General features: G+C 40.8%; 2 protein-coding genes across 4 annotated transcripts; one reads left to right on the forward strand and one right to left on the reverse strand.

Moving 5' to 3' along the window:
- Window positions 1-190: 190 nt before the first annotated feature.
- On the forward strand, window positions 191-6,525 carry dus4l (dihydrouridine synthase 4 like). Of its 3 annotated transcripts, none has more exons than XM_022239961.2 (3): window positions 255-394; window positions 2,796-3,941; window positions 4,550-4,690. In XM_022239961.2, the coding sequence occupies exon 2, from the start codon at window positions 2,859-2,861 to the stop codon at window positions 3,879-3,881; it is 1,023 nt and encodes a 340-aa protein (XP_022095653.2). In that variant the 5' UTR covers window positions 255-394; window positions 2,796-2,858; the 3' UTR covers window positions 3,882-3,941; window positions 4,550-4,690. The 3 variants fall into 3 exon arrangements, with proteins under 3 accessions (XP_086994481.1, XP_022095653.2, XP_022095654.2); XM_022239962.2 differs by having other exon boundaries at window positions 2,796-3,945; window positions 4,550-4,686; XM_087138355.1 differs by lacking the exon at window positions 2,796-3,941 and having other exon boundaries at window positions 191-394; window positions 4,550-6,525.
- LOC110981917 (protein STPG4-like) lies at window positions 5,752-12,705 on the reverse strand. The gene is made up of 7 exons (XM_022239963.2): window positions 12,457-12,705; window positions 11,423-11,497; window positions 10,298-10,546; window positions 8,456-8,529; window positions 7,641-7,695; window positions 7,331-7,438; window positions 5,752-6,660 (listed from the first exon to the last, which is right to left on the reverse strand). Exons 1-7 carry the CDS (start codon window positions 12,574-12,576, stop codon window positions 6,547-6,549), a joined length of 795 nt encoding a protein of 264 aa, XP_022095655.2. The 5' UTR covers window positions 12,577-12,705; the 3' UTR covers window positions 5,752-6,546.
- Window positions 12,706-13,097: the final 392 nt, after the last annotated feature.

Consider the following 13,097-nt stretch of genomic DNA (forward strand, 5'->3'; position numbering starts at 1 on the left):
GGCGCGCCATAGAAATGAAATCGTAAGCCGAATGCATTAATGGCCGAATGTCAATGCATCGACTTTTAGTCTCTGCTCAAAACCCATCTGCTGTAATTTGCCTGTTACACGTACTAACGTACATGTACAATGTACATGTACAGTACATGTACGTCAGTGAATGCGTTGTGTAGGTTGTGAAACTTGGCTTGATTCAAGACTATGACTTTATGAAACACGTTGGTAGCTTTAAAAATGGCGGACGACCCGAGCGAAGCAAAAACTCGCGAGTGTAGATTTCAGGATGATTTTAATCCATTAGTTGTCGCACAAAATGGTAGCTCACAGTGTTTACCACAGCCACCGTTGAAAAACAGTGCGTCTGAACGATCGGACAATTATCTGGCCTCTTTGGGTGGGTTTGATTTTCTGTTACAATTGAGCGGTAATTGTAGCCAGCATCTCCCTGCGGGGAAGCTGCTGAACTCCCGTCAGTCCATGCCTGGCATGCCTGGGTGCTGGGCTACTTTAGCATGTGTGTGTTCGAGGCGCAGTGACAATAGTGTAATTTGACCATTAGAAGCCATGTACTGTGGTGGCACAACCCTTTTTTTTGACGTGCGCGGTTAACTTACACAAGATGCCTCTTTTACTTTGTCATACTAGAGTTAAATTTTAAAAAATAATATAGGCCTAACTCTTAGCCCCACTAGTGTAGCACGGATCACTCTAGCCCCACTACTAGTGTGGCACGGACTCTCACTCCCGATCCATCCTTAAGGATGGATCGGGTGTGAGAGTCCATGCCACACTAGTGGGGCTAGGATCACTCCCGATTTATCCTTATAAATCGAGAGTGATCTGTGCCACACTAGTGGGGCTACCTAACTCTATGCTCTTTGCCCAATGGCAATACTGTGTCATGGTTTGCAAAATGCATACTTACGTCAAAGTGCAGATTGTAGGTGTGAGTGTGATGACATTACAGTAGAAATGGGGCGGAGTGGACATGGGGCGAAGTGACCGACGCCCGTGTGATGCCACCACAGTCTTGGCTTCTAATCGGATTAAAGGCCTGTGCGCTATGTGCCTAATTCACGCAAATGCAAAAGCAAAGCAAATTTTACTTCTTAATAAATTGCTCAAGTTGAAATGTGTTCAACATTTACAAATTTGCCGTGCAAATATTTGATCTGATGTCACAAATACATGTTTGTGAAAATATTGAGGAGCTAGGTATTCACTTACATGTACATTACACTTTTGCATCCCTTTTTTTCAGAACAGTCTTATGGGGCCGTGCAGACATCCGGGAGTTTCACATAATTGCATGTAGCAACCACATTGCGCTGGTGAAAACAACTGCAATGAGCGCGATCGTTCGCACTGATGCACACTGGCTGATGCGTGCGTATGTCGCCATGGTCGCTGTTTTCACCAGCGCAGTACCTGCCATTTTGTGAGAATCCGGATGTACGCGCTGCCCCATTGAGTTGTTCACAGGGTGTCAAGTGACATCCCTATATGGAATTCTTCTCCTTGCGGCCCAATGAATAGGCATTCTTCAGCTTGAACTTGACCGTTACCTGCTATCAAGCTCAAAGTGGAATATACATGTAGTGCATAACCTTTCATAACTTCAAATCAACCATGGATGATTTAAGCAACCTGAAACGGGATGTTCCTTTTGTGCTGCAATCAAATTTCGTGAGAATGAAAGAGACCCTTTGATAAGGATTCACAATTACTTCGTGTGTAAGTCCTGAACATGTTCATGAACTAAAAATATTGATGTGTATCACTCGGGCTTGTCACAATTTTTATGATGCACCTTTAAGTCAAGTTTTTGGTGAATTTCAGTTTGAGTGATATCCCGGTAATGTGAGGGTGTTGTTTCTGACTCGGAAATTGTCACAGCCAAGAAATGAAGCACTTTGAAGATACATGTATGTGTATGTATCTTAACGTGAAAAAAATTACTGTTCAGACTTTTGAATGAAAGTCAGGCATGCATGAGTTTCCTAAAAAATCACATATTTTTTATAATTATCCATAAAAAAATGATTTATACATAAAATCCAATTTGTGGTCATTGGGACAAAAGAAAAACTCGCAGTCTTCAGAACCAAACAAGCAAAACAGAAAAAGGCCGAATCTTTTAGTCACTTTTTGTCAAAATGTCCATAAAGTGAGATACATCATATTATCAAAATAGAGCCACACTGTACAATTGAAGGTTGAGACCAGCGTTCAAACTGCGATGGTTTCTTTTGTGCCACACACTAGTTCCACACTTGGCCATGGAGGCAGGTACATGTGCCTGTACAAGATCTTTTCAGTTTTTACCCTTGTTTATTCATTTCCTTTTATTCCACCTGACATAATGACTGACAGACATTGGAGGTCTTTTTATTTCTACAAATGAAAACAAAAATCAGATGCTGGTGGAGGAAACATTTTGCTCCATTATCAGGCCAAGTTATCTTGCCAGTCATTCCCAGTCATGTTTGTTTTGTTATTGGAAAGATTTTACTTTGATGTGCTCATGGGTACACTAACAGTGAGTAATGATTTCCCCTTTGTGTGAAATCCAGTATCCACATTTTTCCTTAAATATCTTGAACGTACCTCTTGCTTGTTTTTCCAGTCATTGATAACAACATAAAAGTAAAATCTTACATTAATTTTCTTGAAAATGTAGGATATCATAAAGGATAGTGTACATGTACATAAACCATACATGGACAGAAGAGTTCTGCTTTATTTTGCACATTTTTATAATTTTTGTTTATTTTCAACTTTTTCATACTCTGAAGCCAACTGCAGTGGATGTTCAAAGATGGCTTGTTTGATAGTTGTAGAATCCTGAAATCAGGTGCATGATGGCACATGAAGAACAATCCAGTGATAAAGCTATCCAGCATCAATCTCTTATGGATTTACTTGACAAAAAGAAACCTCTGAAAATCTGTGCACCGATGGTGAGGTACTCAAAACTGGCCTTTCGCACACTGGTCAGGAGATATGGTTGTGACCTCACTTTCACGCCCATGATAATGTCCAACAGTTTTGTCAGATCAATGAAAGCCAGAGACAATGAGTTTACAACTAATAAAGGGGACAGGCCTCTCATCGTCCAGTTTGCAGCAAATAATGGCAAGGATTTGGCCGATGCAGCGGAGTTGATTGCTCCATACGCGGATGGCGTTGACCTGAACTGCGGATGTCCGCAGAGGTGGGCGATGTGTGACGGATATGGTGCCCACCTGATCAAGAACCCTGAGCTGATAAGAGATATGGTGAGGCAGACAAAGGCCAGGGTGGGAAGAGCAGACTTCACCACTTCCATCAAGATCAGGATCCATCCCGATCTACGTGACACTGTGGATCTCTGCCAGAAGGCAGAGACTGCAGGGGTTTCCTGGATAGCAGTGCACGGAAGGACTCCTCGGGAGCGAGCTGAGCCAGCCAATCACGATGCCATCAAACTGATTAAGGAGAGTGTGGGTGTGCCTGTGATTGCCAATGGTGACATCAGGAGTCTAGAAGACATGCAAAGAGTCTGTGATCATACTAATGTGGACGGTGTCATGGCAGCAAGGGGCATACTAGAGAACCCAGCTATGTTTGCTGGCTACAACTTAACACCAACACACTGTGTCCAGCAGTGGTTGGATATATCTCTATTGCTGGGTACCCCATTCCAATGTTTCCACCATCATCTCATTTATATGATGGAGAAGATGGTCATGAGAGCTGACAAGCGTGTCTTCAACGTACTTACCAGCACCGCAGCTGTCCTAGATTATCTGGAAGAGAACTACGGAATTCATCCCTCGACGGAGGTTTCAATTGAGGACACAAGGGGATCCAGTGCACCTCCCCTGGACAGAATAATGTAGGAATGATCTACATGTATCATCACTTTAGCTTAACAAGTCACAAGCCGCAAGCAGTTGATGGTAGGTTAGTGTTGAAAACATTCCTCTCAAAAAATGGAGTTACATGTACATGTACTAAGTTATGACTGAATCTCTCTTGCACGTCAGTCATTACTGCCTACTTGTTACTCGTTCATCCTGGATCGTTTACGTTTTTATTGTTACTTGGAAAATTTTCATCAAGGATTCCAGAAATTTTTGTTAACCCTAGTCATGGAATCTTTTAAGGTTTTAGGAGGTTTTTATTTAGAAAGAAGTACAAGCAGTGAGCGGTAGTTTTATAGATTGAAAGCGATAACAAACCAAGGTAGAAAGCTTGCGGTAGCACCATGCAAGGATGCGATCTCTTTTGTGAGTCTGTATGGGTCTGAGTTCCTCACGGTTCTTTTCAGAACCATACAGACTCGCAAAAGAGATCGTATCCTTGCATGGTGCTACCGCAAGCTTTCCACCTTAGTTGTCTGTCACCATGAATAGCTTGAAATCCCAATAACAAACCAATCATGACTGGTATGGGCCTTTTAGGTTGACAGAGAGGAGTTTCTTGGATTCATTTTATATCCTCTTGAGCTCTTTTAAGTCCTTGAGGTGACTGATTATTATGTTTTATATATATGTACATTGTGTAGAGGCAAAGCTGAGACGTCTTAAGGGAAAAACAAGTGGGAAAATCAGTGCCAAGGAAATGATTCAGTCCCTCAGCAAAATCAAGGAGGATGCCCTGAACCGTTTTGTATCCCAGGATTCCTCCTCCATGGTCTCCATGGACATGACCGAGGGGTCAGAGGAGAGGACTATTAGTGAGCTGAAGAGGAGGATGTTCCCTGAGCAGCCTCTGACATCCGAGGAACTCCAGTGTCTGTTGGAGCGAGACTGTCTGAACCAGGTAGCAGTGACGGAGGACATCTCGCCGATGCACTCTGGTGGATCCTCATCCTGAGGGTTGGGCGAATGGATGGACAGGAATGGTCTTCTAGCTTGGACATCCAGCCAGTGTTAACTCTGGCAATGCTGAAGAATAGCTCAGCCCCTTCTTATTGTTAGATAATAAATAGGAATCTATGTACATGTATATAAATGGGGAAAATGGAATCCTGAATATGGCAGCTGTCTAAAGGGAAGGCTTTTGAATTGTGGCAAACAACAAAATGGTGTGATAGTAATAGCATTCGTTGTGCTTGCTTAGTGTGTTCTGTAGAACGAGTAATCTCAGTGTGCTTTACAGTTAAATCCTGTTCAACAGGCAAGACAATTTAGCAGCCGGTATCAGTCCACATACATGTATTGTCTGTGCCATCACGGGCACCCGTGAGGGACCAGGGTAAAGTGACCTCACCTTGCCCAAGGTCACAAACTGTTTGCCAGCTGCTGCATTGGAACCCTCGACCATCTGATCATGAGTCACAATCTCTAATCACCAGGCCACACACTGTCTTGCATATCCTGATACCAGTGTAGTGTTGCTCGCTTCTCCTTTGACTTCCATAAACCACATGTACCATCACTGAGCATATCGTGTCACTTTCTTTACTGTACAGACTCAGGTCATCTGCTTGCAATTGTTTTGTTTTCTTTACTGAATGACTACATGAAGTATTTTTCATTGCAAGTGCAGTACATGTAATGTGAATTTCAAAAGTCATTTTTTATAATTCAATAAGGAAATTTTTAGCGGATATTTCACAAATGAGAAATTGAATGTAAGGTTTTTCAATTAAAAAAATGGGATGAGTGGTTTTTGTTGCAGAATTGAACAAAAGAATCAGCTTCAAGGTAATTGTGCACTCACTTGTCAGTTTAACATGTTACAACAGAAATAAAAATACTATGGTTTTCAACTTTCAATCAAATATTATTTTATTGCAGTAAGCGTTTCATACCAAATATTTACAGTAAAGCTGTAACTTACAAAAAAAAATTGTGTAAGTTGCACCATAAAGAGCCTCATGGGAAAAAATTAACAAAAAAAAATTGCAAACATTTCAAGCTGCGTAAAAACATCATGTTTATGACTTGCTTCTTATGAACCAAACGAATGCATTTTCAAAGTTAAAATGTCTGCTTTTTGTGCACATGCTGCTCAAAATTTGCACACTCATGATCATTATGTAGAAATTCAAAAGAACAAAATACAAAACTTTGAAGGACCTGTAGTTGTGTACTCACAATAAACCCTGTAGATTTTTGAAGATTTCCTTCTGTATTTTCATTTTTTTATTGGTGTAGTTTTTATAATGCTTATTGAACAGAACAGCTATCTTTTTCTGTGTTAAATATTTTTTCTCCAAAGGGGGTATAATTAATTACCCGTAACCGAAACTGTTATTCAGCGTATTTTTTGACCTGTGTCCTTGGACACGTAGTGTGTAAGCATGGCAAACACCACACAAAAACTAAGTTTTGTTATGGATATGGGATGCTATTCAATGCCCTAGACGTGTAAGCCGAAAATACCAGCACAGTTTACACACATGCATGTCTTTTTCAGCGACCATTTTTATTCAGACTTCACTCAAATCTTTGTGGTTAAAATAGGCATGATATATGACTGGAATATCGGTATGCATGTCTGTAATAGGCAATAAAACTTTGTTGACATTTTGAAGATGAGAGTTCTGACGATAGTTCATAAGTTAAATGCACTGGTGAAGAATAAGCCGTGATTTCTGCCCATCTTGGAGATTGTGGCCGGCATTGGAGACTGGAAAGTCTTGTCATACGAACCGGGACCTGGAACTTTCTGCAATGTCAAAAAGTCAAGCAACTTTAACTCGCAAGCAGCTCATTTTGTGAGGGAACGGAACTAACAGCATTAATCGATCTCAACCTTATTACTTACTTGAAATCAAGTCATCTTTTTACAGTATTGCATCGATGATTCGGAGGAGAGTCATTAAAAATGTAATGTAAAGTCTGACAGAAAATGTTCGGAGAATCTCATTCCTGGACATTGGTTTTTGTATTAGTACAACCGTGTAGTACACCTGATGTTTGAATGGCAGTGAGTTAACGTTGGCTAATGGGGAGCAGGATTTTAAATTCTTTCATTCAACATTGGCCAGTTGGATAGATTCTTCAGTCTGGTCTCTGATGCCCTTTTTAAAAAAGAAATATGTATTTGAATGGGATCTTTACAAATTGTGCTTAAGACAAATTCTGAAAATATTCATGTTTGATGCACAAAACCCATGGCTTGTTTTCATTTAATCCCATGATGCAACGAGAATGTAGAGCAAAGTCTGTGCAATACCAAGTTGTGAAAGCCTCCGAATCCGATACAATCTAACAACACACTTATAAATCACTCAAATCAAATGTAAACCAAGATTGCTGTGGTAAATGAAGTAAAAAAAAGCCTGAAACGGTAAGGTTTTTTAATATCTAATCGACTTGAGGTCATTACAACTTACAGTATGTGATGTTGAAAACCTCGGCGTCCTCGATTTGAAACTTGACGAAATAACGTGCATTGGTTCCGGCGTGTATGATTGGTATCGGTCGGGTGGGGGATTCTTCGTCTGTGAAAAAATGAAACAGACTCCATTTCCATACTTCAGATTTTAAGATCAAATTTCATGACCGAATAATAATTTTTAGCAGTCATTTGAAGAGACGACGGACATTTCAGCGCCAGCTGGGCTTTGCTGAGTTTTGAAAAGTGTGGTCTCACTTTCATTTAGTGCTACTTTTAATCCAACACAGTGATGGATCTATACTCACCCCTTGAAAATAAATCGTTGGAAACCTTTGTGACGCGGATTTAAACATTGGATGTCTGCAAACGAAAAAAAGTGGTGGCAGCATTAGACATAAAAGGTTCTCTGGCTAGTACAGTTCACAATACATGTGCCTGCATACTTGCATTTTGACAAACCGCGTTCGTTCGACAAGTCGCATGACAAGTTTTATGACCTGTCGAACGAACACAGTTTGTCAAAATCAAAGGCAGTTGGCATGACGGGCCTTTTTCAACATTTTGGAGACGCTTGCGCTGATTCTGTCACTTTGTGGAACCGCTTTCAAAGTACAAATGTTCGTTTACCTTTCGGCAGGTTCAAATTAGTGTCGATGCTGAGTCCACTGGTGCGATAGTGACAGAAACCTTGCTTAGGCCTATAGCGCTCTCAGTCGACAGCGCGGAAATGACTGAGATGTGTGAGCGTTCAGCCAATCGAGCAGAAAGTCTGGGATTTAATTCCAGACCAAACAATTTAGAGCTACGGTTCGATCAAAAAAATACACGTAATGCGAGCGGTAGTTAACGCAGATTCGCAGAGCCAGTGCAACCCGGGGAGCGATTGCACCTGTACGTTGTCAGGCACGTGGTGCGGTGGTTGAGGTGGTTGAATTCGGATGGTGCGGTTTCAGAGCCATGTTTGGAGATTTTTAAGAATATTTTCCAAAATGTCTGTGTATGCTGGATCCGTCCTGAGCCCATTTCGAAATGCCTGAATCTTAGAATCTGTGGATGCATCATGTGCTACGCCCGCTAAACATCAGAAATCCCCCGGGACCTGCAGTATATAAGAACTTACTTCGAGGGTTGCTTTTCACAGGAGACTGTCAGATATCTTTCCATGGGGTATTCCGTTGGACAAACGTTGCAATCCTAACCATGCAAATCAAACCGAAATAAAGGCTCTTTACTAAGTGTGAAAGCAATAACAACTTACCCATTCGGGGGACCCTAGTACGTTTTAATTCACTTTTTCAGCATGCAGAAAGTGGTTGTGGATTATGGCTATTTTCAAACTGCGTTGCACAGAAAGAAATTAATTTAAACAATTTTATCTTGTAAAGATTTGGTTAAATTTGGTCCTGTTTAGTTTTGGAAAAGAAATGAAAAGGATGGCTTTGTTTGTTCATCAATATCGTAGCCAAGGGCGTGCAGATAGCAGAATGCAATGCTAAGGGAAACTTAGGAGCAAAATTGGGACGAAAAGGAAATACTGATCTTCGGACTGTGCAAGCAGACCATAAACGTAAAATAATGGGTGGAAATACATGATAAAAGCACTGAGTTACAACAATCTTGCCAAACTGACTTTTATCTCTAGCCTATAGTGTTTTCGTTCATTTGTAATTCAACTGCAGGACGAAAATTCTTGTTAAAACAGGCAAACAAAACGTGGCTTCGCACTTCTTGCAAAAAACTGACCATGACGCTGTCACCTTTTAGCATGGAGTCCGACAATATTCAAGCTTTTCAAGAAGCAATCAACAATTTTAGTATGATTGGAAAGAAAATTTAAAAAAATGTAAACCAGCGGTTTTCAAAACATTCCCATAGTTGACTGCGTTGTGGAAGGTAAAAACCATTTGAATAGAAACGTGAAACCCTTCTGTTTTGATGCCCCTTTGAAATTATTATCCCCTTTTGGAAATCCTAAATTTCTACACAAAAGCTTTTTTTATATATGAAATGTGTCCTTTCTAAATAAACTGCAGTGTGATTTTGAATCATCTTATTATTCCTTAAAATGAAAAATTTCCAATCTTTTCCTGAATCACTCCACAGAAAGTCAAAAGTCCGGGCGTTCAACCCCGTGCCACCAGCTGGTGATGGACTTGTGCGTCATTAGTGTCATAATAATGCTCGGCATTAGACTGTTGCCGCTGCGCAAGATGTCGCATCGTTTTTCTCGGAATTTCTTTAAAATGTTGTCATTTCTCGAGGTTATTGTCCACTTTTAATGAATAGTTGTATGTGTGCAGGACAACCCTGTTCAGGATAAGTCGTTGTTACTGTTTGATTTGGAGTGGAGAAATCAATAAATGTACGTGGGCTATAGTAATTTGCTTTTTCACATGACATAATGCCAATCGCCTATGCAGCACCATTACGACACCATTTTCAACAAAAATACAACGTTTCATGTTCCTCCCAATATCCAATTTCATACAAAGTTTTCATCGTCTCGTGATAAATGTTTTGAGGGTGATTTTAATGGGAAATCGTTTGAAACTGAACCCATATTCAGCCTTTCAAAAACAGGAAAACAAAAACAATCCCTCACGGCCAAATTCTCCATTTTGTTCATAGAGCTTAATTTTTTCGACAAGATATCACCATCTTTCCCAACCCAGTAACATTTCGGTGCTACAGACCAAACGCGGTTATGGTTAAACTGAAAAGGATGTGCGCACCAGACTCCTCAGTGATTAGATTGTCGGTTCGTTCGAGAATTTGTTTACATATGTACAGATGTGAAGACGGATATTTAAACCACAAAAATGTTTAGAACTTTGAAATTGAGGATCTACAAACGTGTCAGAAAAACTGATTGGAAATGGCTATTTTCACATACGAATTTTAGAGGAGTTGTTTCGTTGACTCCTTAACCCTAGGATACAATTCCTATAGCTCATTAACTGACCTTGTCTTTAACTCCTGGTAGTTCATTCTTTGCTCGTGATGTGTTCCTCATTGAATACGTGTATCTCGTCTGATTTAGGTCGTAGACGAGATCTTTAGCCTCGTAGGCGCCTGGTAATAGAACAGCACCTTTGCGCTGTGCGTCGGCACCCTTCTTCCGACCCTCGCCTTTGAAGGTGTAGGTGGCCGGCCGCTCCTCCAGGTCCACCAGAAAGTTGCGACTCTCATAGGCGCCCGGAACCGGTGTTTCCTATGAAAGGAAGAAAATTGTCGAAATGAAAACACTCAGACATGATTGGAACAGTATAGAAAAGATATTGCAATGAAGGAAAGAATTTAAACAATGCTGGATTGCTTGCTCTGCATGCTATTTAACTAAAACTATTTACAAGGTCGCAAAACCTTCTACCGGTAGTGTTGTCAAAACTGGGGCTTTTGCAATGGCAAATTTGGGCCACTGATACTACAACTGCATTTCCCAGCTTTGAAAATACATTGGAAAGGGTCTAGGTGAATTCCACCTGTGGCACCATTTCAAAAGTCTTATCGGACAGGTGTCGGACAGAACGGTCCGACCGATATTATCGGTTGGCTATCAGGTTAAGTGTTCTCAAGTGGCCAATTCTAACTGATACTATGCCTTTTAATTGCATTACTCCCAAGGCTATGTGGTTTCAGTGGAGAAACACCCCCTCCATTATTCACTCAACACAAGTCACTGTTAACGGTCAGACGGCCCTGTCCTATAGTCAACCGATAGGAATTTTGAAATGATGCCTTCAGAGTTTGAATAGAATCGGCCAACATTTACATACAATTCACTTGCTGGCACTTTTACTACCGCGGCAAATGCTCCACCATGTAATTTTCTCCTCTCAATTCCCCCAAAAACACTGCCTGAGGGGTGGGGCGCCTGGGGGTTACAAATGATCAAATCCTATCTCAGAAGCAAGCATATTCGGGGTTCTTTTCATCGTGACAGAGAATGTTCAAATGAACATTGTTAATGGGACACAGTCTTTCGGAGGACAGGAGTTGAATATCAGTTTGGAATATCAGAAAAACAAATGGAATGAAATGCGTGACTTTACATGTCTTTCTTAGTACATGTATGATTAAGACTTACTCGGATGTCCACACGCCACCACTGCTCACGGCCGGACACAGCCCTCTCATAGTTATCTTTCAGGCTCGAGCGTCCCTAAGCGTAAATGATAAAAGAACAGGGTTTTTTAATCCTGCAAAGAAATAGTTTGGGTGATTTTCGCTCAGTATGAACTGGACTAAAACTTTATAGAACTTACTTAGTCAGTTTACGTAATTTCCTTTTCTAAGTAATTATACCCGGGGAAAACGCTTAGCGATTGAACACATTTCTTAGCATTTTGTAATCCAGGTATTAAATCACATTTTACTCACAATAGATGTTGACACTGAAACACGTTTACGAATGTGTTTAAATGCTTAGCAGATTTTACAACGCTGCTTTCAATATGTGCAATCTTCTTTCCTCTTCTCATAGTGCTGAGTGAAGTTTTGTCTTACACTAATCGATTTCCTGTCTTAATGTTCAGTATACCGGTAATTACATAATTATGAGTTTGAATTATGCCATTAATGATTTCACACGATTTTGTTGTTGATGTCAAATGTTTTAATTAATTGGGATTTAATCGATATAAGATGTACGATTCACGGACAACGGAAGTTGATGATGGCTCTATAGGCCTACATGACATCAGTTATTTGCTAAGTCATCTGTAACGTTTTTGTTGTACAAATTCCTGGTGTTAAAACGACTGTGTTTATTTCTTATCCACAAAAAATGGGAATCTGTGACTTATCACAATCAATCCTTGCCAAAACGAGGCTGCTAGGACCAGCCAATTACCTTCCTATAATCAGAACCGGACTTAATCATGACATTGGATCCTCCGGATGTGCCCTTCTCTCTACTCCCCTTACATATGTCAAGTCTACTACTATACATGTATATATGTCAGTATAGACTCACATACTCTCCAATCTCCAATGTTTCTATTTCTCCATGGAGTAGTTAGACACAGCCATGATACTCATTACAGGAAGGCTATTGTCGACAAAATAAATTTAAAAGCCGAAACCTGCGACTCTGAAGTACCCTCTCCATGTTTACCATACCTTGAACGGCGTTTCCCTGTCCATAACACTTGTACGCTCTCTTGCAGTCTTCAGATTACTCTTTGCTGGTTTGATCCGGCCAGCTTTGGCCGTGTTCTCCGCTGTAGCCCCGGGAACCATTTTGTGCTGAAATTTACAGGCCGCGAAGCCCCTCTAGTACACGAAATATTGCCCGATGGATCAGCTCCGGGGGCATAGGCCGTACCCCATGTGAAGTGTTGTCTAGTCGTTCATTCAACAGCGTCCCGATTTCACTATGGTTACGAGAACCATGTATCGTGTCACGGCTCTTGTGCTAATAAAAGGGGACTTCTTATGCAAATACGGGGCATTGATAAATTCTCTTTATAGCCATTTATTGTATCCCCTGCCGTGTAAAGAGATCACAGCCCACGATAAGCGGATAGAGTCGTCGACTCGAGGGGATCAAGGTTTTTGTCTTTATCTTAATCAGTTAATGCCGCAAGAATTTGTAACAAGTGCAAGATTTACGACTTCAACCTCAATAGATTGCCATTGTCATTTATGAATTTGAACTGCTCGCAAAGGTCGTAAAAATATTCGGTAAGATTAGACAAGAGATAATTAACCGCAAAAATGCATGCACTGGGAACTGAAGCTGGTGGAATATGGATTGGGGT

Source organism: Acanthaster planci, linkage group LG01, assembly GCF_054643075.1.
Source record: "Acanthaster planci isolate LZ-2023a linkage group LG01, COTS_SCS, whole genome shotgun sequence".
Classification (NCBI taxonomy): domain Eukaryota; kingdom Metazoa; phylum Echinodermata; class Asteroidea; order Valvatida; family Acanthasteridae; genus Acanthaster; species Acanthaster planci.

What these genes read in the sequence shown, in the direction of transcription:
- dus4l (XM_022239961.2), top strand. Translation starts at nt 2,859, where the DNA reads ATGATGGCACATGAAGAACAATCCAGTGATAAAGCTATCCAGCATCAA.
- LOC110981917 (XM_022239963.2), bottom strand. Translation starts at nt 12,576, where the DNA reads ATGGTTCCCGGGGCTACAGCGGAGAACACGGCCAAAGCTGGCCGGATC. An exon ending in GGTGGCGTGTGGACATCCGA is followed by an intron (nt 10,547 to 11,422) that starts GTAAGTCTTAAT and finishes TTCCTTTCATAG; the next exon opens with GAAACACCGGTTCCGGGCGC. An exon ending in TGTGAAAAGCAACCCTCGAA is followed by an intron (nt 7,696 to 8,455) that starts GTAAGTTCTTAT and finishes TTTCGTTTGCAG; the next exon opens with ACATCCAATGTTTAAATCCG.